General features: G+C 52.9%; 1 protein-coding gene across 1 annotated transcript in view; it reads right to left on the reverse strand.

Annotated features, from left to right (window-relative positions):
- The window catches only part of LOC119958395 (probable cation-transporting ATPase 13A3), a 35891-nt gene extending 13357 nt beyond the window's left edge, over positions 1-22534 (reverse strand). Inside the window, exons 1-12 of the mRNA XM_038786899.1 lie at positions 22370-22534; positions 21354-21470; positions 16641-16658; positions 14053-14206; positions 12895-13015; positions 11017-11141; positions 9891-10066; positions 7262-7393; positions 4107-4186; positions 3201-3243; positions 448-557; positions 255-351 (exon numbers count right to left, since the gene is read on the reverse strand). Of these exons, the coding sequence (XP_038642827.1) occupies positions 255-351; positions 448-557; positions 3201-3243; positions 4107-4186; positions 7262-7393; positions 9891-10066; positions 11017-11141; positions 12895-13015; positions 14053-14206; positions 16641-16658; positions 21354-21470; positions 22370-22456 (1260 nt within the window). The 5' untranslated portion in view covers positions 22457-22534. The remainder of the gene's footprint in view (positions 1-254; positions 352-447; positions 558-3200; positions 3244-4106; positions 4187-7261; positions 7394-9890; positions 10067-11016; positions 11142-12894; positions 13016-14052; positions 14207-16640; positions 16659-21353; positions 21471-22369) is intronic.
- Positions 22535-22569: the final 35 nt, after the last annotated feature.

The following is a 22569-nucleotide window of genomic DNA, read 5'->3' on the forward strand; positions in this document are numbered from 1 at the left end:
ATCGTGCCCCCCTCCTCATGTCATGCCACCCCCCCCACCACCTCATGCAGTGTCCCCCACATCGTGCCCTCACCCTCCCCTCCCTTCCTCGAATATGCCTCCAGTGGGCAAGGATTGAAGCGCTGGTTTCCCGCCTCCCAAGTTCCCAGCTTGGCCACTGCCTCCATTTCAATCATCCTTCCCAGCAGGCCCCCCCCCCCCCCCTCCCCCTCCCCGCGATTCAAAACCTCCGATACAGGAGAGTGTCGACTTACCGAATAAAGTAGTAAAACGGAGAGGTATTGGATGATGCTGTACAGAGCCATGAATTTAAAAACACAGAAGGAAGTGACCAGCGCTGCCCGACCTTCCCTGCGGAGGAAAGGTGCCATTAATAAAAAAGCACAGGGGACCGTAACAACCCGCCCCCCACCAGCGGACAGAGACGGGATTCCTGCCAACTGTTACCTGATGAGATCCGGCACACAGGAAATGTCCGGAGTTTTCGACGTGAAAGGCGATGCCACGGAAGCCTCGAGCTCAGAGAGGGAGATGCCGGCGTGGGCTCGCTTCAGCGCCTGCGGGCAGGAACACACCCCGGGTTAGATCGAGTCGCCAGCCATTCGGCCCCGTTGCTGTACGCGCGCGCGCTCCGAACAGGCCTTCCCTCACCCATGCCTCCCTTGTGTTCACCCAGCTTCCCCTTTTAACGCGTCGCCACTGCTCTCCTCGACCACTCCCTGTGACAGCAGCTTCCGCACCGGACTCCGGGTAACGACGTTTCTCCCGAATTCCCGATGGGATTTATTCGCGATTGTCGCATTTTATGCCCTCCGGGAACATCCTGAATTCTACCCAGGCCCTTTACATCCAACCCCTCGGCCTTCCCCTCCCCAGAGAAACGAGCCCCTCCACCCCGCAGTATGTCCAGTCGCTCCTGTGATAATAATCAGCAGCTTTAACCAGACGGTGTCGCTAATTGCTGTACAGGGCAGGGAGAAGGTACAAACTCAGGATCGCAGCCGGTGTTCTGAACTCTGCTGACGCTCAACATGAATCCCGGAAGGGAAACTTCGAACGCCGATCCTCAACACTTTATTTTTTTTGGAGGGGGGGGTGGAAATATGAGCAAAAAGATTAAACCCGGTGTGGAAAAGGGGTCAGTCTGGTTGTAAATATTCAAGTCACAGAACGATTATTAAACCTTAAAATCCGACGAAAGAGCAACGTTCGGAGTTAACTACAATAACGGTTACCCAGACAGTAATTACACCCAACCAATCTTGTCTCTTTACCTTCAGGAACTCGGAGAATACACCGTCACCAAAACAACATGCTTATTGGTTCCTATTTTTAAAAATTCAATTCTTTGTTGTTCACTTCACGCCAGGTCCTAACACCGGATCAGGAATAAGAAGCAGTGAAGTGAGCCGGCTCCAAAACCGGAGGCCCACTCGGCCCGCTCAATTTCCAGCGCAGGAGGTCGCCATGTGCCCTCGCTCTGAAAGCATTCTCCCCTTAACTCCATTCCCCTCCCTGGTTTAGCACACTGGGCTAAATCGCTGACTTTTAAAGCAGACCAAAGCAGGCCAGCAGCGCGGGTTCAATTCCCGTGCCAGCCTCCCCGAACAGGCGCCGGAATGTGGCGACGAGGGGCTCTTCACAGAAACTTCATTTGAAGCCTACTCGTGACAATAAGCCATTTTCATTTTTCATTTCAAATTCACCTTCTCTTCTCCTCACACAACCTTTCAGAAACTGCTCTGGATTTCACCGTTTCCGACTGGAAATTCTGCATCCTCGCACCCTGCAGAGTAAAATAATCCTGGCCAGCCTCTGGGCGGCATGGTAGCACAGTGGTTAGCACTGTTGATTGACAGTGCCAGGGTCCCGGGTTCGATTTCCCGCTGGGTCACTGTCTGTGCGGAGTCTGCACGTTCTCCCCGTGTCTGCGTGGGTTTCCTCCGGGTGCTCCGGTTTCCTCCCACAAGTCTCGAAAGACATGCTTGTTAGGTGAATTGGACATTCTGAATTCTCCCTCTGTGTACCCGAACAGGCGCCGGAATGTGGCGGCTAGGGGCTTTTCACAGTAACTTCACTGCAGTGTTAATGTGAGCCTACTTGTGACACAATGAACATTATCATTATTATCCAGACAATGGTCAAGACTTCTTTCAGTGAGGGCTGAAGAAAGGAAAAGGCAGGATAGTCAAAACTTAAAATGTGACGGTGAGGATCCATTGGGGACAGAGATGGATCAGGAAGTTTCAAGATTAAACACCTGAACTTTGCGAGAGACACTTGTGACAATTGTAAGAAATTGGTATTATATATTGTATTTTTAATCTGTTGCAGTAAGGTTTTTAAAAGCTTGAGTTCAGGTATACATTAGTTCTTTGATATTATTAAAGAACCTCGTTTGCAGTAATATTATCAAAGAACCTAGTTTAAGGTCCAGACTGTGTGTCTGCTAAAGTTGCAATTAAGAGGTCATAAAAGGTGAGGTAATTATTAATGTTACTTGTTCACAAAAATATGCCTAATGAAACTTTGTTATGGAGATGTTATGCAGAAAAATACTCCCAAGGTTAAACGGCGCACCTTCACATTATGAGCACTGTGTAGCATTAGAGTTTCCCCCCCCCCCCCAAGATTGCTAATCCAATCCGACTAATGAACCAATTTAGGAAGGGCTGTTCGCACAATAAATGCCACAGCAAATTTTAGTCGCAGCTGGTCAGCGCGGTTCATTATATGTCGCAGCTCTCAACAAAACCTAAGTCGCCCTCGCGCCCACCCCCTGCTCTGGGCAAAGGAGAGCAAGATTGACCAGGGTCGCTGCATCTGATCACTAGTCAGCAACCCCCCCCCCTTTCTCAATCGCTAAGGGGGACACGCACACGTGTTTGTGTGCAAAAACGCATCAGGTACAAACTGAATCGTGTGGGGCAGTGATGCCTCCTATAGTCGAATGTGCATGACGTAACTGAATGCAGGACAGGAGTAGCTCGTCGGGCTGAAGTTTAATGAGGGTCACTGCTCACCGTCCAGCTGAGGCCCAGCCAGCTAGAGCCGCAGTGGACTCGGGATTATGCACCGGACTTTAGCAGGATCCCGTGGGGCAGTGCCGTGCGTGGGGCAGGGCCGTGCGCGGGTCTCTCCCCTCCCCCCCTCCGGGGTGAGAGCGAGCGGTAAGAGATAAACCTGCAGCAGTTACTCACCCCACAGTCATTAGCGCCATCGCCACACATTCCGACGTAATAGCTGTTTGAAAACAAAACGCAGTCGGAGGTTTTTCAACTTGTATTCAATCAATCTGTTCAACCCCTTTAACGCACCTGCTCCCCCCCGCCCATCACCAAAACCCACCGCCCAGCCCCAATGGTGGCAACGCCTTCGCCTCAGAGTTCGGAGGTCGCAGGTTTGAACGCCACCCTGGAGGCTCGAGCACAAAACCAGGGCCTACCCTTCAGTGCAGTACTGAAGGGGGAGAATGGATGCAACATCATAGGGACCATGAGACACGAGATCCCTTCGCCCAGGTTAAGTGCGCAGATTCCCACCCACCGTCGACCCGAGCTCGCCCAGCGCTCTGCCTCCTCGGAAAGCGCACCGGATCCCGTTCGCCCATTGCCCGCAGGGCCCACCGGACGAACGCTGGTTCGTCCCAGGTAAGCAAGATCTCCATCCGAAGCCTCCTGGTTCACGTTGCCGGATCCCTCCATTCCCCATCCCTGCAACCTCCTGCCGCCGTCGCCCAGACTTCCGAGTGCTCTGTGCTCCGAGTCTGGCCTTCCTGCACAGCTCTGATTTGCTCCACCATCGGACGACGTGCGTCCGGCCGTGCAGATCCCAAGCTCTGGAATTCCCGCTCTACACATCCGCACCGCACCTACATCTTTGCCCAATCTTTATCCTGTCTTAATATCGCCTTATGTCGCCCAAATCTTGTTTGACAAACGCTCCATTTAAAGGCCCCACAGCTGTTTGTTCCCACAATAAATACAAGTTGTTTTGTACAGTCATTGGATGGCAGGTAAGTTTTTGTTATACTAATAAACCACAGGGAACAGTCATACTAACACTACACAGTCCAGCTCTGGCCCAAGGATTCGGTCTAGACTTACTCGACTTTCTGAAGTGCCTCCACGAGCTGGGTTTTCTGATCCGGAGCCATCCGAGCGTAAACTGTCCCACACAGGAGCAGCTGGACAGAGTTCAAAACACAGGCCGTTAAAATCTCCGAGAGCAACCCACGGCATCACAGACCCGGAACGTTCATCACCAGTATTTCAACCACCTCATGTCATTCAAACCATTCCTGGGCCACGGTGAACTGAGGTTTTCTTTTACACAAAATATACGGACACTTCATCCAGCTCCCAGGAAAATCTAGCACAAACTACCCCAAACTCGCATACCTCTCACTCTGTATCTAACCCCGTGCTGTACCTGTCCTGGGAGTGTTTGATGGGGACAGTGTAGAGGGAGCTTTACTCTGTATCTAACCCCGTGCTGTACCTGTCCTGGGAGTGTTTGATGGGGACAGTGTAGAGGGAGTTTTACTCTGTATCTCACCCCGTGCTGTACCTGTCCTGGGAGTGTTTGATGGGGACAGTGTCGAGGGAGCTTTACTCTGTATCTAACCCCGTGCTGTACCTGTCCTGGGAGTGTTTGATGGGGACAGTGTAGAGGGAGCTTTACTCTGTATCTAACCCCGTGCTGTACCTGTCCTGGGAGTGTTTGATGGGGACAGTGTAGAGGGAGCTTTACTCTGTATCTAACCCCGTGCTGTACCTGTCCTGGGAGTGTTTGATGGGGACAGTGTCGAGGGAGCTTTACTCTGTATCTAACCCTGTGCTGTACCTGTCCTGGGAGTGTTTGATGGGGACAGTGTAGAGGGAGCTTTACTCTGTATCTAACCCGTGCTGTACCTGTCCTGGGAGTGTTTGATGGGGACAGTGTAGAGGGAGCTTTACTCTGTATCTAACCCCGTGCTGTACCTGTCCTGGGAGTTTTGATGTGGACAGTGTAGAGGAAGCTTTACTCTGTATCTAACCCCGTGCTGTCCCTGTCCTGGGAGTGTTTGATGGGGACAGTGTAGAGGGAGCTTTACTCTGTATCTAACCCCGTGCTGTACCTGCCCTGGGAGTGTTTGATGGGGACAGTGTAGAGGAGCTTTACTCTGTATCTAACCCCGTGCTGTACCTGTCCTGGGAGTGTTTGATTGGGGACAGTGTAGAGGGAGCTTTACTCTGTATCTAACCCCGTGCTGTACCTGTCCTGGGAGTGTTTGATGGGGACAGTGTAGAGGGAGCTTTACTCTGTATCTAACCCCGTGCTGTACCTGTCCTGGGAGTGTTTGATGGGGACAGTGTAGAGGGAGCTTTACTCTGTATCTAACCCCGTGCTGTACCTGTCCTGGGAGTGTTTGATGGGGACAGTGTAGAGGGAGCTTTACTCTGTATCTAACCCCGTGCTGTACCTGTCCTGGGAGTTTTGATGTGGACAGTGTAGAGGAAGCTTTACTCTGTATCTAACCCCGTGCTGTCCCTGTCCTGGGAGTGTTTGATGGGGACAGTGTAGAGGGAGCTTTACTCTGTATCTAACCCCGTGCTGTACCTGTCCTGGGAGTGTTTGATGGGGACAGTGTAGAGGGAGCTTTACTCTGTATCTAACCCCGTGCTGTACCTGTCCTGGGAGTGTTTGATGGGGACAGTGTAGAGGGAGCTTTACTCTGTATCTAACCCCGTGCTGTACCTGTCCTGGGAGTGTTTGATGGGGACAGTGTAGAGGGAGCTTTACTCTGTATCTAACCCCGTGCTGTGCCTGTCCTGGGAGTGTTTGATGGGGACAGTGTAGAGGGAGCTTTACTCTGTATCTAACCCCGTGCTGTACCTGTCCTGGGAGTGTTTGATGGGGACAGTGTAGAGGGAGCTTTACTCTGTATCTAACCCCGTGCTGTACCTGTCCTGGGAGTGTTTGATGGGGACAGTGTAGAGGGAGCTTTACTCTGTATCTAACCCCGTGCTGTACCTGTCCTGGGAGTGTTTGATGGGGACAGTGTAGAGGGAGCTTTACTCTGTATCTAACCCCGTGCTGTACCTGTCCTGGGAGTGTTTGATGGGGACAGTGTAGAGGGAGCTTTACTCTGTATCCTAACCCCGTGCTGTACCTGTCCTGGGAGTGTTTGATGGGGACAGTGTAGAGGGAGCTTTACTCTGTATCTAACCCCGTGCTGTACCTATCCTGGGAGTGTTTGATGGGGACAGTGTAGAGGGAGCTTTACTCTGTATCTAACCCTGTGCTGTACCTGTCCTGGGAGTGTTTGATTGGGGCAGCCGGGAGCTGCAGCCCAAGGCAGCCGGAGCAAGTTATAGAATTAGAATCAAACAGTGCAGGAGGAGGCCATTTGGGCCATTGTGTCTGCACAGACCCACCCCCACAACCTGCACATCTTTGGACTGTGGGAGGAAACCGGAGCACCCGGAGGAAACCCACCCAGTCACGGGGGAGAACGTGCAGGCTCCGCACAGACAGTGACCCGAGGCTGGAATTGAACCCGGGACCCTGGCGCAGTGAAGCAACTGTGCTAACCACTACCACCCTTCAAATTTATAAATATGAATTAAGAAGAGCAATGGCTTTTCTATATACCCAATCAGTAAAGATTTTGGTAATTCAAGCCTTTGTAAGATTGAGTTAAATTTTTTTAGAACAGTACAGCACAGAACAGGCCCTTCGTCCCTCGATGTTGTGCTGAGCAATGATCACCCTACTCAAACCCACGTATCCACCCTATACCCGTAACCCAACAACCCCCCCCTTAACCTTACTTTTTAGGACACTACGAGCAATTTAGCATGGCCAATCCACCCTAACCCGCACATCTTTGGACCGTGGGAGGAAACCGGAGCACCCGGAGGAAACCCACGCACACACGGGGAGGACGTGCAGACTCCGCACAGACAGTGCCCCAAGCCGGGAATCGAACCTGGGACCCTGGAGTTGTGAAGCATTTATGCTAACCACCATGCTACCGTGCATTAAATTCTCACTATGCTGTGATTGAAAATACCACAAAATGTTTACAACATTTTTCACTTAAGAAAGCATTGTTTTACTGACATTCGCTAAAGTAATGAACACACAGGGAAACTGATTTATAACTGATACGGCCAACACATTTTCTAAAGAGCTCCGGCACCTCAAAATGTTCCACAACACCGTTGGGGGAGGGCGCGCGGTACAGTGACGGAGAGGAAGGCAAGCTTGGACTAACCTTGGGAAGCAAGTCGGGGAAGTGTTCCACGATCACGGCGAAGGACTTTCCACTCATGGCGAAGTGGTAGGAGGTTTCAGGAGCCTGGGGCCTGTCTTTCAGGCGGTTTTCCTCCACGTCTATTCGGATGTCCTGGGAAAAACCGGAAAGTCGATCAGCGACGCGTGAAGCATCGGGCACGCAAAGCGCTAAAGGCGGAGAGGCACGTCATCCCTGCCCGTACCTCAGAGACCAGCACGGCCTCGGCCACACCTAGACTGGGTGCCACTGGTGATGTGGTGAAGCAACAAGGCACAATAGACTATCCCTTGAAGATCTCTACACCCCACCCCCCCCAAACATCAAAGTGCTCCGTGTAAAAGATTCAAGAAATGAGCACCGGCGGTCAGGCCAGTATTCGTTGCCCATCCCTAATTGCCCTCGAGGTCGTGGTGGCGAGCTGCCTTCTTGAACCGTGCGGTCTTCTTTTTAGGCAGCGCATTCCGGATCCCCACAGCGCACTGCATCGTGAAAATCCTTCCCTTGCCCCCCCCCCCGCCCTCGAGTAAATCTTCTTCAATCTGTGTTGTCACGGGACTGTCCCGTCAAGAAAGGTTTTTTTGTCTCATCACATGGCTTCAGTGATGCCATTTTGTGGGTGGAGCTGGGCTGTGGCTCTGTGAGGGGTTTCGGTTTCCGTTTCAGTTTGGTCTCAGAAAGAGAAAAGAAGTGTTTTGCCTGTTTCTCTCTATTCCCATTTTATAAACTGTTCCAGAAGTAGAACATAGAACACTACAGCGCAGTACGGGCCCTTCGGCCCTCGATGTTGCGCCGACCCGTGAAACCATCTGAAGCCTATCTGACCTACACTATTCCATTTTCATCCATATGTCTATCCAGTGACCATTTAAATGCCCTTAAAGTTGGCGAGTCTACTACTGTTGCAGGCAGGGCGTTCCACACCCCTACTACTCTCTGAGTAAAGAAACTGCCTCTGACATCTGTCCTATATCTACCACCCCTCAATTTAAAGCTATGTCCCCTCGTGTTGGTCATCACCATCCGAGGAAAAAGATGTAAGTAAGATGCACTTTGGTTGTGGCTGACTGCCGTGGTGACTTAAAAGATATAGTTTTCTCTCTGGATGGAGATTGAATCTGCGGGTTGAGACTGGTTCCGAATCTAAGGAAAAGGACCAGCCCCATTCAAGTGAGAATGCAGAGTGCTGAGTTACGCTCTTAAATAGGGACTTTTAGTTTGTTTGATTTTGTTACTGAATTGGAACAGTTAAGGGGAATTCATTAAGTGTTATATATAGCTGTGTGGTGTCTTTATGTTTGTAATTGATAAAAATTCTTGCTCCGTTTATATATATATATATATATATATATATGTTAACTATATTCTTAGAATAAAGCTTGTTTTGATTAAAGTGTCCAGGGAGACTGACAAATCACACCTGAAGAGAGGACTCTTGTGCTCATTCAACAAATTCAACATAAAGGTTATAGGTCAGGTGAGCTCCATAATACACTTCGGAGTTTCTAAACTTGGCCCATAACAGCATCCCTCTGGTTTCTAACCCTCCTGTTAAGGAAAACTGTTCCATATTGTCACTGCCCTGCCTGATTCTGAACACCTCCGTTAAATCTCCCCTGAACCATCCCTGCTTGTGACCGAAGCCCCTCACCCCCGGTAAACATCCTGGTCAGGCTCCTCTGCAGCCTCTCCAAGGCCTTGGCACCCTCCCGAAAGAGCAGTGGCCCGGGAACGGATGCAATATTCTAGGTGCTGTTTACCTGATGTTTAAAAAATATTATTTTACGGGATGGGAACGTCGCTGGCCGGGCCCAGCGTTTATTGCCCGTCCCTAATTGCCCCTTGAGAAGGTGGTGGGGGAGCCGCCTTCTTGAGCCACTGCAGTCCTCGAGGTGTAGGTGCACCCACTGTGCTGTTAGGGAGTTCCAGGAATTTGCCCCAGCGACAGTGAAGGAACGGCCGATATATTTCCCAGTCGGGGTGGGGAGTGACTGGGAGGGGAACCTCCAGGTGGGTGGGGTTCCCAGGTATCTGCTGCCCTTGTCCTTCTAGATGGTAGAGGCCGTGGGTTTGGAAGGTGCTGCCTAAGGAGCCTTGGTGAGTTGCTGCGGTGCATCTTGCAGACGGTACACACGGCTGCCGCTGTGTGTCGGTGGGGGAGGGAGTGAATGTTTGTGTAAGGAGCAGCAAGTTAGGGAGAGGCGGTGGCCTAGAGGTATTGTCGCTAGAGTAGTAATGCAGTGAACCAGGATAATGCTCCAAGGAGCCGGAATGATGTCCCGGAATGGTGAAACTTGAATTCAATATAAATCCAGGAATTAAAAGTCTAGTGATGACCATGAAACTATTGTCGATTGTTGTAAAAACCCATCAGGTTCACTCGTGTCCTTTAGGGAGGGAAATCTGCCGTCCTTACCTGGTCTGGCCTACATGTGACTCCAGACCCACACAGCAATGTTGTCGACTCTTTAAAATGCCCCAGCCAGACACTCAGTTCAAGGGTTATTAGGGATGGCTAACAAATGCCCATTAAAATAAATCAAGCTCGAGAGTGACCCACTTCAAAGGACTGGAGTCGCGTGGAGACGGAGCGCGCCCTCGATTTCGTTACCTTGGTGTCGTTTGCCACGGGCTTCCTCCAGCCGTTCGGATCCTCGGCGTACTGCCAGTGGATGGTGGCGGACTGGCCACCCTTGGGCGGCGACGCTTCTGTGACGATCACCTTCCCGTGCGGGGGGATCATGCCGCACTCGCGGGCCACGGAGACTGCCGTCAGCATGTTGTCCCCTGTCAATGGGAAGGAAGGGGGGGGGGAAATGTTGGGTTTAAATGCGCCGCTTGGAGTCTCTCCACCCCCCCGTCCTACCCTTCTCCCATCGTCGGGTATGCCGTTCCCCCCACTTGTCCCCGTCGCAACCCCCTAACCCCCCCAAACAACTGGAGTTCAGTTAACAAAACGGTCAACTGCATCCCTAACCTTTCACCCCCGCACATCTTTCACCCAGAGGAAGAGCAATTTCGACTACTTACAGGTTTACCCTCCAGTCTGTGCCTCAACATCGCAACATGCGCAGTCTCTTTCCACCGAATTCCTACAGCGCAGAAGGAGGCCATTCGGCCCATTGGGTCTGCGCCGACCCTCCGAAGGAGCACCCCACCTAGGCCCACTCCCTGGGCCCTAACCCTGTAACTCTGCGCCAATCACTGCCAATCCACCCTAACCTGCACATCTTTGGACTGTGGGAGGAAACCGGAGCACCTGGAGGAGGCTCACGTGGACACGGGGGAGAACGTGCAAACTTCACACCGATCCAAGGTCAGAATCAAACCCAGATCCCTGGCGCTGTGAGGCAGCAGTGTTAACCACCGTGCCGCCATTCTACCCCAAGATCAATGGTTTAAGCCTCACGATTCAGGCCGACTCTCCCAGCGCCCGTACTGAGGGAGTGCCACACTGCCTTTCGGAGATGTGTAGCGGAGGGTTTTCCCTGTTGGACGTAAAAAGTATCTTCAAAGAGGAAGACGAGGAATTCTTCCCAATAACTGTCCACCGCACAACAGAACCGGTCGGCCACTCGTTTCTCTCCTTGATGTTTGCCCTGGCTCAATTGGTCGACGGGTTTCCTATTTTACAACAGAGACCCCTCTCCCCCCCCCCCCCCCCCCTCCCCCCACCGTCCGCTCCCGCGTGGCCACGGCCTCCTCCGCAGGCTTCGCTACAGCGTCCAGCCACTTACCTGTCACCATCACCAAGCGGATACAGGCTCGCCGGAGCTCACTGAGGATGGGGATCGAACGCGGTTTCAGCTTGTTCTGCATCATGATCAGTCCCAGGAACTCCATGTTGCCCTCGATCACAGCCCTGCGGGGGGGGGGGGGGGAATGGCATTGTTTGATTAAGCACATTGGCCGAGGCGGAATCCGGGGCGACAGTGCTCGGAACGCCTGGTGGGGCGCGAGGGGAAGGGTCTAAAGCAGCAGGGATGAAGAGCGACAGCTTGGCGGTAAACGCGCCTTGTGGCACGAGCTAACGTGGTGGTCGAGAGACTGGGTCCACAATTGGGGTGCTGGAGCTCCCTGCAAATACCCTGGCTAGGTTAGAGTCCAGGGGGAAATTAGGAGTCGGGACTAAATCAGGGTGCTTGCTCCTGGCTGGAGAGGAATAAAAACCTTTACTTTTCACGATTACTGGGCGTCTGCAATGGTCTTCACATCCGATTACTTTTGTTTTGGGGCCTAGTCGCTGTTTTACTGTGGGGAAACACTGAGCTGGGTGCGGCGCTTGCTTGAATATCTCGACGCTCATGCCTGCTCCACCATGCATACGGTTCTGGAACAGATGCAGCTCTAACAACACTCGAGAAGCTCAACACCGTCCAGGACAGAACAGCCCCGCTTGATCGGCATCCCATCCACCACAAACATTCACGCCCTCCACCACCGACGCACAGTGGCAGCCGTGTGTACCGTCAACAAGAAGCAGGGCAGCAACTCACCAAGGCTCCTTAGGCAGCACCTTCCAAACCCACAACCTCTACCATCTAGAGGGACAAGAGCAGCAGATACCTGGGAACCCCACCCACCTGGAGGTTCCCCTCCCAGTCACTCCCCACCCCGACTGGGAAATATATCGGCCGTTCCTTCACTGTCGCTGGAGCGAAATCCTGGAACTCCCTCCCTAACAGCACTGTGGGTGTACCTACACGTCAGGGACTGCAGCGGGCTCAAGAAGGCGGCTCCCCCACCACCTTCTCAAGGGGGCAATTAGGGATGGGCAATAAAAGCCGACCCCCACATCCCGAGAATGAACTTTGAAAAAGGGATTGCAGCTGAGCTGGGTGGCAATTGGCTTTCCTTCATCCGCCACTCGCTGACTGACAGGTCAGCAGTGCGGCAACACCTCAAATTCAAAAACCTTCTCCCGGTTTTCAAACCCCTCCCGTGGCCTCACACCCGCTCTCTGAAACCCTCCGAGATCTCTGCTCTCCTCCCATTCTCGTCTCTTGCGCAACCCTCGCGGCTTTCATCGTTCCGCAGTGGAGAAAGAGGCCATTCGGCCAATTGGATCCGCACCAAACCCTCGAAAGAGCACCCCACCTGGGCCCAATCCCCCCCCCCCCCCCCAATCTCCCATGCTTCGATCATGGCCTATCTACCTAACCTGCACATCTTTGGACTGTGGGAGGAAACCGGAGCACCCGGAGGAAACCCACGCACACACGGGGAGGACGTGCAGACTCCACACAGACAGTGACCCAGCCGGGAATCGAACCTGGGACCCTGCCGCCGTGAGGCAGCAGTGCTAACCCACTGCGCCGTGTTCCCCTTCAGTTGCCCGAGGCCCCCAAGCTCTGGAATTCATTCCCTAAAACCTCTCTCTCTCCCTTTAAGACACAGTGTGGAGATGCCGGCGTTGGACTGGGGTGAGCACAGTAAGAAGTCTTACAACACCAGGTTGAAGTCCAACAGGTTTGTTTCAAACACTAGCTTCCGGAGCACTGCTCCTTCCTCAGGTGAATTTGGAGCAGTGCTCCGAAAGCTCGTGTTTGAAACAAACCTCTTTAAGACACAGGGAACGCCACACTGTAGACACCGAGGTTGCTGTTGTCCCTTACCTGTTGACGCTCTGCACCCTGTGCCAGGTAAGCTTTGCCTCCAGCTTTCGGTGAGCCAGCGCGATCACCCTCAGTCCCTGGTGCGTGTACTTCTCCAAAACCTCAGAGAAATTCTCCGGGACTGAATCGAAAAAAAAAGAAAGAAAGCGACGGGTCAGTCACAGCCGGTTCGATCAATTCTTGCCCTTTCTGGAACCTTCTTGCCGTCAGCTCCAGTCCGGGATTCGGAGAGCAGCCGGCAAGGAACAGTCTGGAGGAGTTTAAACTCACTCCGGCAGCTGGTAAGCAGACCAGGAGAGCTGTCTCATCGCCCTGGCCTCAACAGCTCCTCTATCGCCAAATCATCCACTTCCAACTCTGGAACATCGACACCCATCTCCTAGTTGAAACCCTCAGTCAAAAACCAAAGGATTCTAACCGGACTGGACAGGGTAGATGCAGGAAGGATGTTCACAATGGTGGGGCGGCGGTGTCCAGAATCAGGGGTCACAGTCTGAGGTCACGGGGTAGACCATTTAGGACAGAGGTGGGGAGAAATATCTTCACCCAGAGAGTGGGCGGCCTGTGGAATTCATTACCACAGGAAGTAGATGAGGCCAGAACGTTGCATGTTTAGGAGAAGTATTTGAGGCGCAGGGGATCAAAGGACACCTGGGGGGGGGGGGGGGAGAGATCCGGCCATTGAGTTGGATGATCAGCCATGAGCATAATGAAACGCGGAGCAGGCTAGAAGGGCCGAATGGCCTCCTCCTGCTCCTATTTTCTATGTTTCTGTGCTTTTGTTAAAGACACCTCTAATGTTCACCTCAACCATGCCCTGTACATGTGCACATACATGCACGTGCACAAACACGTGCACATACGCACACACACACACGCACATATACACACACACGCACATATACACACACACGCACATATACACACACACGCACATATACACACACACGCACATATACACACACACGCACATATACACACACATATACACACACACACATATACACACACACACACATATACACACACACACACATATACACACACACACATATACACACACACACATATACACACACACACATATACACACACACCCTTCTACCCTCGCGAACCAGCCAGTTCGCGGGTCGGTTTAAAGGGGAGAGCCAGACCCACCAGTCTCCTTTTTACACAGGCTGGCCACCATCTCTGGCGCCCCCTTCATGTAGGCAGTCAGCCGCCTCTCGCCAAGGGTCCGGGTTACCACACTCATGCGTTGGAGGGCAGAGGAGAAGGGGAACTGGCTGATGATGCCAATCTCGTAGGAATTCTGCGGAGAAACAGAAATTAAAGGTGGTCAAGAGGTGCGGAGGCAGAAACCAAACGGCAATGTATCACAACAAGGCACTTCACTCCAAAACAGCCATGAAGTGAAAACCCCCTTGCTGCATCGGGGCTAACTAGGCAGCCATTTTATGAAGAGCAAGATTCCCACCACAGGCCAACCACACGCAATGGCCACTGAGCATGCACTTTTCCTCTGTGGTCAAGGCAGGAATGTTAGCCCAGGAGGCTTGGGGAGAGCTCCCAGCTCCCCTTCTCGGGATATTCTCACACCAGCCCCGGCTAAGTAAGCACAAGGTGTCATAGCAACAGCTCGTTTGAAGCACAGTGTGCCCGAGGCAACTCTGGTCAACTAGCGCCCCCCCCCCCCCCCCCCCCCCCCCCCGTTATTGGCGGCACAGCTACAGTCAGTGCGGGCCTGTGTCCGACAACTCCCCTCTCCCTGCTTTCTACCCGTCGCCTCATCTTCACAATCTCATCTCCTCCATCCAACTTCAACTACCTCCTTATACTTGGGAGGTTTCACTAAATCCATGTGTATTCCAGCCAGGCTGTGACCGTTTCCATATCTGGAACCTCCTCCAGCCCCTACATCACCTCCCTATCTCTGTAACCTCCTCCAGTCCCTACATCACCTCCAGCCCCTACATCACCTCCCTATCTCTGTACCCTCCTCCAGTCCCTACATCACCTCCAGCCCCTACATCACCTCCCTATCTCTGTAACCTCCTCCAGCCCCTACACCCCCTCCCTATCTCTGTAACCTCCTCCAGTCCCTACAACCCTCCCTATCTCTGTAACCTCCTCCAGACCCTACACCCCTCCCTATCTCTGTAACCTCCTCCAGTCCCTACAACCCTCCCTATCTCTGTAACCTCCTCCAGACCCTACATCACCTCCCTATCTCTGGAACCTCCTCCAGCCCCTACATCACCTCCCTATCTCTGTAACCTCCTCCAGTCCCTACATCACCTCCAGTCCCTACATCATCTCCCTATCTCTGTAACCTCCTCCAGTCCCTACACCCCCTCCCTATCTCTGTAACCTCCTCCAGTCCCTACATCACCTCCAGTCCCTACATCATCTCCCTATCTCTGTAACCTCCTCCAGTCCCTACACCCCCTCCCTATCTCTGTAACCTCCTCCAGTCCCTACAACCCTCCCTATCTCTGTAACCTCCTCCAGTCCCTACAACCCTCCCTATCTCTGTAACCTCCTCCAGCCCCATACACCCCTCCCTATCTCTGTAACCTCCTCCAGCCCCTACATCACCTCCCTATCTCTGTACCCTCCTCCAATCCCTACATCACCTCCCTATCTCTGTAACCTCCTCCAGTCCCTACACCTCCCTATCTCTGGAACCTCCTCCAGCCCCTACATCACCTCCCTATCTCTGGAACCTCCTCCAGCCCCTACATCATCTCCCTATCTCTGTAACCTCCTTCAGTCCCTACAACCCTCCTTATCTCTGTAACCTCCTCCAGTCCCTACAACCCTCCCTATCTCTGTAACCTCCTCCAGTCCCAACAACCCTCCCTATCTCTGTAACCTCCTCCAGTCCCTACAACCCTCATTATCTCTGTACCCTCCTCCAGCCCCTAAAACCCTCCCTGTCCGTGTAACCTCCTTGGACGCTCCAACCCTCCTCATCGCCGTTACCTCCTCCAGCCCCTACACCCCTCCCTAGCTCTGCAACACCTTCCGTGAAAAGAGAAACTAGTGGCTGTGCCTTCACTCTGTGTCCTAAACTCCGGAATTCTCTCCCGAGAAACCTTTCCACTCTCTCCCTCCTCCTTCCAGATGCCAATTAAAATCTGCCTGTTTTGATCACCTGCCCTCGTGTCTCCTTCGTCAAATGTTTTTCCAGAAGGGGCAGCACGGCGGCGCAGTGGTTAGCACTGCTGCCTCACGGCGCCGAGGTCCCAGGTTCGATCTCGGCTCTGGGTCACTGTCCGTGTGGAGTTTGCACATTCTCCCCGTGTCTGCGTGGGTTTCACCCCCACAACCCAAAGATGTGCAGGGTCGGTGGATTGGCCTCGCTAAATTGCCCCTTAATTGGAAAAATGAATTGGGTACTCTAAATTTATATTAAAAAAATGTTTTCTCAATTAACACCCCGTGCGAGTTGTTATTATAAAAGAGATTTGTTGCAAGATCGGACACCAGAGCGTTTTGGACAGTCAGTGACACGACACCGACCTCCTGCATCGTCGACCTCCCGCATCCCGCAGGGAGATGCCTCACATGGTAGAAGAGCAGGTACGGTTGCTGGAAAGTGGGTGGTTGGCACGAATCATGGGAGAAGTCCTGCGTACATGGGTGGGGGGGGGGGGGGGGGGGGGGGTGTGGGCGATGCACAGGGAGGCGCCTGTGGCGTGAACGGTCAGAGGCAGAGACGCGCAAGACAGCGTGGTACTCACCATCAGCTCCTGGAGCTCCTGCAGAGGAAGAGGGAAAAAATAAAGAATATCAGTACGATGGGAGAAACAAATCATCACCCCCCCCCCAATCTCCCGTGGAGTTTCTCACGGGTTAACATTAACAAAAGGACAATCAAGTACACACAGAAACAATGGAGAGAATTGTGCGCCCCTCGCTCACTAACGTCACCTTTGCATCGATCTCTCCGGGTGCTGTTCATGGTGCCTTGCACATCGCCTGCCCTTCCCACTTCCCAACCCCATCGCATTCCAAACAAGCAAGCAGGAAAAATAACCCGGAGACGAGGCGGGGGGTCTCGTAATCGTGGAGTCAAGCGAACCCACCTTTACCCCTGTACCGGTTTTTAAAAAAAAGTCTATTTATTAGGATTTTCAAACAAAAGCAGAAAGACAGCTGTCGGTGTACAAGAGGCACAGCTCAAATAGTCATGACCTCATTGGGAACCAGTCAGAGAATAATACATTGCGGAAGAGGCCCTTCGAGTCTGCACCAACACCTGACCTGTCGACCTAGTCCCACTGGCCAGCACTTGGCCCATTGCCTTGAATGTTGTGACAGGCCAAGTGCCCACCCAGGTACTTTCTAAAGGATGTGAGGCAACCCGCCTCTACCCCCCTCCCAGGCAGTGCGTTCCAGACCCTCACCACCCTCTGGGTGAAAACGTTCTTCCTCACAACCCCCCCCCAAACCTCCCGCCCCTCACCTTGAACTCGTGTCCCCCTCGTAACTAACCCTTCAACTAAGGGGAACAGTTGCTCCCTATCCACCCTGTCCGTGTCCCTCATAATCTTGTCCACCTCGATCAGGTCGCCCCCTCAGTCTCTGCTCCAGAGAAAACAACCCAAGCCCATCCAACCTCTCTTCATAACTGAAATGTTCCATCCCAGGCAACATCCTGGTAAATCTCCTCTGCACCCCCTCCAGCGCAATCACATCCTTCCGATAATGAGAGTCAGGGCCTGGTGATTCAGGGACAATATCCCCAACATGGTTCCTTCCATGGCTAAGTGACCCGTCGCCACCCAACCAGGATACAGGCAGCATCGTAGATCCGACATCTCACCCACAGCAACACAACAAAATGACCGAAGCAAACGGTACTCCCAAGGACCCCAGCGTTAAGGGGAATCGACCAACTCTGACAGGTTAAACCCTTCTCCAGGGGCAGCAGAGTAGCATGGTGGTTAGCATAAATGCTTCACAGCTCCAGGGTCCCAGGTTCGATTCCCGGCTGGGTCACTGTCTGTGTGGAGTCTGCACGTCCTCCCCGTGTGCGTGGGTTTCCTCCGGGTGCTCCGGTTTCCTCCCACAGTCCAAAGATGTGCGGGTTAGGTGGATTGGCCAGGCTAAATTGCCCGTAGTGTCCTAATAAAAGTAAGGTTAAGGGGGGGGGTTGTTGGGTTACGGGTATAGGGTGGATACGTGGGTTTCAGTAGGGTGATCATGGCTCGGCACAACATTGAGGGCCGAAGGGCCTATTCTGTGCTGTACTGTTCTATGTTCTATGTTCTAGATCCAGACGGGAACAGGCAGCCACCCCACACCGTCGAGATGGCAAAATGGCCAAGACAAGGGGAGGATCGGGCACAACCAATGCTCGGCACTCCGCTTCGGGTCACCCAGAGGAGAAGGAAAAAGTGGGCAAGAACAAGAGCCAAGAGCAGGAAACCGAACCTCCATCATCCCATGTCCCAGGCGAGGAAAGAACAGATCAGCGGACCACGAGCGCCAGTAACGCCCTCAAGAGGACATCGGGATGTCGCCAGGCCCAGAACCAAAAGGAGTGTACACTGATCCCAATCGAAGGCCCTCTCCAGGACGGGAGGGCCGTCAGAGCGACCCCCAGACTGGGGACGCCGTGGGAGGGATTAATTAATTGATTTGTCACATGTACCGAAGTTCAGTGAAAAGTACTTTTCTGCGGCTGAGCGAACGTACACAGTACGTACATAGTAGACAAAAAGAATAATCGACAAGAGAACATTGACAATGGTACATCGACAGCAGGGATTGGTTACAGTGCGGAACAAGGGGCCAAACGAGATCAGCATAGGGCGTCGTGAATAGTGTTCTTACAGGGAACAGATCAGTCCGAGGGGGGAGTCGTTGAGTCTGGTAGCTGTGGGGAAGAAGCTGTTCCGATGTCTGGACGTGCGGGTCTTCAGATTTCTGTACCTTCTGCCTGATGGAAGGGTCTGGAAGAGGGTAAAGCCTGGGTGGGAGGGGTCTCTGACAATGCTGTCTGCCTTCCTGACGTAGCGGGAGGTGTAGACAGAATCAATGGGGGGGTGGCAAGCTTGTGTGATGCGTTGGGCTGCGTTCACCACACTCTTGCAGTTTCTTACGATCTTGGACTGAGCAGTTGTCATACCAAGGGCCAACCCACCTCTCCCCCACTGGGAGACCCCTCCCCCCAACCAGGACCGCTTAAAATAAGGATCAGGCCAACCGAAGGCAAGCACAGGTCAGTAACGGAGTGTCCATGCTACCGAGGCTCACCCATCCAGCAGCACCACAGCCAGCCCTCCCAGGCACCAATACAAAGAAGCAACGTCCACCTAAAGCTCTCAAAGCCAGAGGGAAAGTGGAGAAGTAGTACAGGAACTGGCAGAACCCCTTGGATCCACAAACTATATCCTGAGATATCACCACCGGACGCGGACCAGCCAACCAACCTCCGAGTAGGCCCCATCCAACTCCCTGGAGGAATAATTATTGGAAACAGCATTTCCCCGACCTTCGCCTCTCCGGATGTGGACCCACCTTAATAATTCAGGATAACCCAACGGTGCAGGACATCACACCTCAAATATATATATAAATATTTAGAGTACCCAATTCTTTTTTTTCTAATTAAGGGGCAATTTAGCGTGGCCAATCCACCTACCCTGCACATTTTTAGGTTGTGGGGGCGAAACCCACCCAGACACGGGGAGAATGTGCAAACTCCACACGGACAGCGATCCAACATGACCGAGCCCAGGCGGTCAACCAGACTCCCCACGTCGTGGCAGCCAGTTCTCAAACTCGGCTGGGAACATCGCTACCGCCATCATCCATCGGTGTGCCCAGTATGGTCAGGGCGGCAAAGCTCGGCTGTGCCACCAAAGGCGAGGCCCTGCCCCAACTCCCTCCTGCTGCCACGAACCAACGAGGGCTCAAACATATTTGTCTCGACTCAAAAGAACGCTGACGGGCTGACCCAACAAATCTCGGCACATGGTAAGGACGCAGCACAAGGATTAAAAGCAACGGTTGAAAGATGAGCAGAGGCCGGAGTTGGACAAAACGCAGCCGTTCCCGTGCTCACATTCTGCGATTCTCTGGTCTTCCCTTTTCCAAAGGGAAAAACGCAGCAGCCTGTATAGCTCTTCCCGACAGGAATAGCCTCTCATCCCCTGTATCATCCTTCTGAATCTTTCCTTCCCGCCATCTCGAAGACGGCGCCTGGATCGGCGAGTAGCGAGAAGACCCCGATGGTTATCCTCCAGGCGAGTCTATAGATGTACAAGTTGCTTCTACTTTCTCTTGAGTTAATAACGCCGATGAATCGACTTAGCTCTTTGGTGTCTCAACCTACATCATACTAAGATTGGTGGAGTTGCAGATAGCGAGGAGGACCGTCAGAGAATACAACAAAATATAGATAAGATTGGAGAGTTGGGCAGAGAAATGGCAGATGGAGTTCAATCCAGGCAAATGCGAGGTGATGCATTTTGGAAGATCTAACTCAAGAGCGGACTATATGGTCAATGGAAGGGTCCTGGGGAAAATTGATGTACAGAGAGATCTGGGAGTTCAGGTCCATTGTACCCTGAAGGTGGCAACGCGGGTTGATAGAGTGGTCAAGAAGGCATACAGCATGCTTGCCTTCATCGGACGGGGTATTGAGTACAAGAGTCGGCAGGTCATGTTACAGTTGTATAGGACTTTGGTTCGGCCACATTTGGAATACTGCGTGCAGTTCTGGTCGCCACATTACCAGAAGGATGTAGATGCTTTAGAGAGGGTGCAGAGGAGGTTCACCAGGATGTTGCCTGGTATGGAGGGTGCTAGCTATGAAGAAAGGTTGAGTAGATTAGGATTGTTTTCGTTGGAAAGACGGAGGTTATGGGGGAACCTGATTGAAGTCTACAAAATGATGAGAGGTATGGACAGGGTGGATAGCAACAAGCTTTTCCCAAGAGTGAGGGTGTCAGTTACAAGGGGTCACGATTTCAAGGTGAGAGGGGGAAAGTTTAAGGGAGATGTGTGTGGAAAGCTTTTTTACGCAGAGGGTGGTGGGTGCCTGGAACGCTTTACCAGTGGAGGTGGTAGAGGCGGGCACGATAGCATCATTTAAGATGCATCTAGACAGGTATATGAACGGGCGGGAACAGAGGGAAGTAGACCTTGGAAAATAGGAGACAGGTTTAGATAAAGGATCTGGATCGGTGCAGGCTGGGAGGGCCGAAGGGCCTGTTCCTGTGCTGTAATTTTCTTTGTTCTTTGTTCTATTCCGGTTAGTCCACTCCAGCAGAGGTCAGTAGGGTCTTGGAGGTGGAGCTGGCTGACCAGGCAGGAGAAGGGGGCTGCGTTATTTTGTGTTCCTGGCAATGCATTCTGGGTTCCTGCACAACAAGCGCCCGATTTTCTGCGACCAGCATCCTCCCCCCCCCCCCCCCCCACCCACCGATCTCCTCCCCACCTACCATGTCGGCATCTCCACAGCTGGGTGTTGCAGAGGTAGTCTGCCGTGGCGGATGCACGACGGTGGGCATGATCTGGTCGTGTAGGGCTGTCTCCTCAGCGGTGGGCTCCTCCAGGACCTACAGAGGGGAAAGGTGACCAAAATTAGCAGAGGGCGAGGAGGAAGGAACGCATCGGCCCTGTGGGCGCAGTGAGGATGGGGAAACCCTCGGGGTATTCGATCTCGCTTCAACAATACAGCGCCGTATGAAAATATCCCCAAATGTTGCAAAAGAGCACGATCAGAAAAAAAACAATTGGACGGCGAACCACGCAAGGGGCGGTTAGGGACAGATTATCAAAACCTTGGTCAAAGAGGTTTTAAGGAGCGTCTTAAAGGATGAAAGCAGGGCAAGAGGTTTAGGGTGGGAATCCCAGCATAACAGCCAATGATGAGGTGATGGAAATCAGGATTCTCAATAGGTCAAAACTAGAGGAGCGCAGCGATCCATGTAATCCCTACGGTGCAGGAGGAGGCCGTTCAGCCCATCGAGTCTGCACAAACCCCCTGAAAGAGCACCCTACCTAGGCCAATGCCCCTAGTAACCCGACCTAACCTTTTGGACACTAAGGGGCAATTTATCACGGCCAATCCACCCTAACCTGCACATCTTTGGACTGTGGGAGGAAACCGGAGCACCCGGAGGAAACCCACGCACACACGGGGAGGATGTGCAGACTCCGCACAGACAGTGACCCAAGGCGGGAATCGAACCTGGGACCCTGGTGTCGTGAGGAAGCAGTGCTAACCACTGGGTCACCCATCTCGGAGGGTTGTGGGCGTAACAGATATAGGAAGGGTGGGAAGCTATGGAAGCATTTGGAAACAAGGATGGGAATTTTAAATTGGAGGATCTGTCAGCCGAGGAGTCGATGTAGATCTGCTACCACAGGGGTGGAGGACAGGGTGAGAGTTGGGATGGGGACGGCAGAGTTCTGGATGATTTCAGGATGGGGTTGGCAGGGGTAGAGCACTCACCCAGCCAGTCGCCCCAAACATCTTACAGTCCAGCGGGTCCCCAGAGATCTTCCCCTCGATGGTCGTCAGAGAATGGCAGGTTGCCATGCCAGCGATGAAACGGGACCGCGCGAGACACTGGCTGGAGATGTCACGCTCCAGGGAGAGAAACCTGCAGAGACACACATGTGAGAGTGAGCATGGGCAGGAGAAGAGGTGGG

The sequence above is a fragment of the Scyliorhinus canicula genome, chromosome 29, assembly GCF_902713615.1.
Source record: "Scyliorhinus canicula chromosome 29, sScyCan1.1, whole genome shotgun sequence".
Taxonomy (NCBI): domain Eukaryota; kingdom Metazoa; phylum Chordata; class Chondrichthyes; order Carcharhiniformes; family Scyliorhinidae; genus Scyliorhinus; species Scyliorhinus canicula.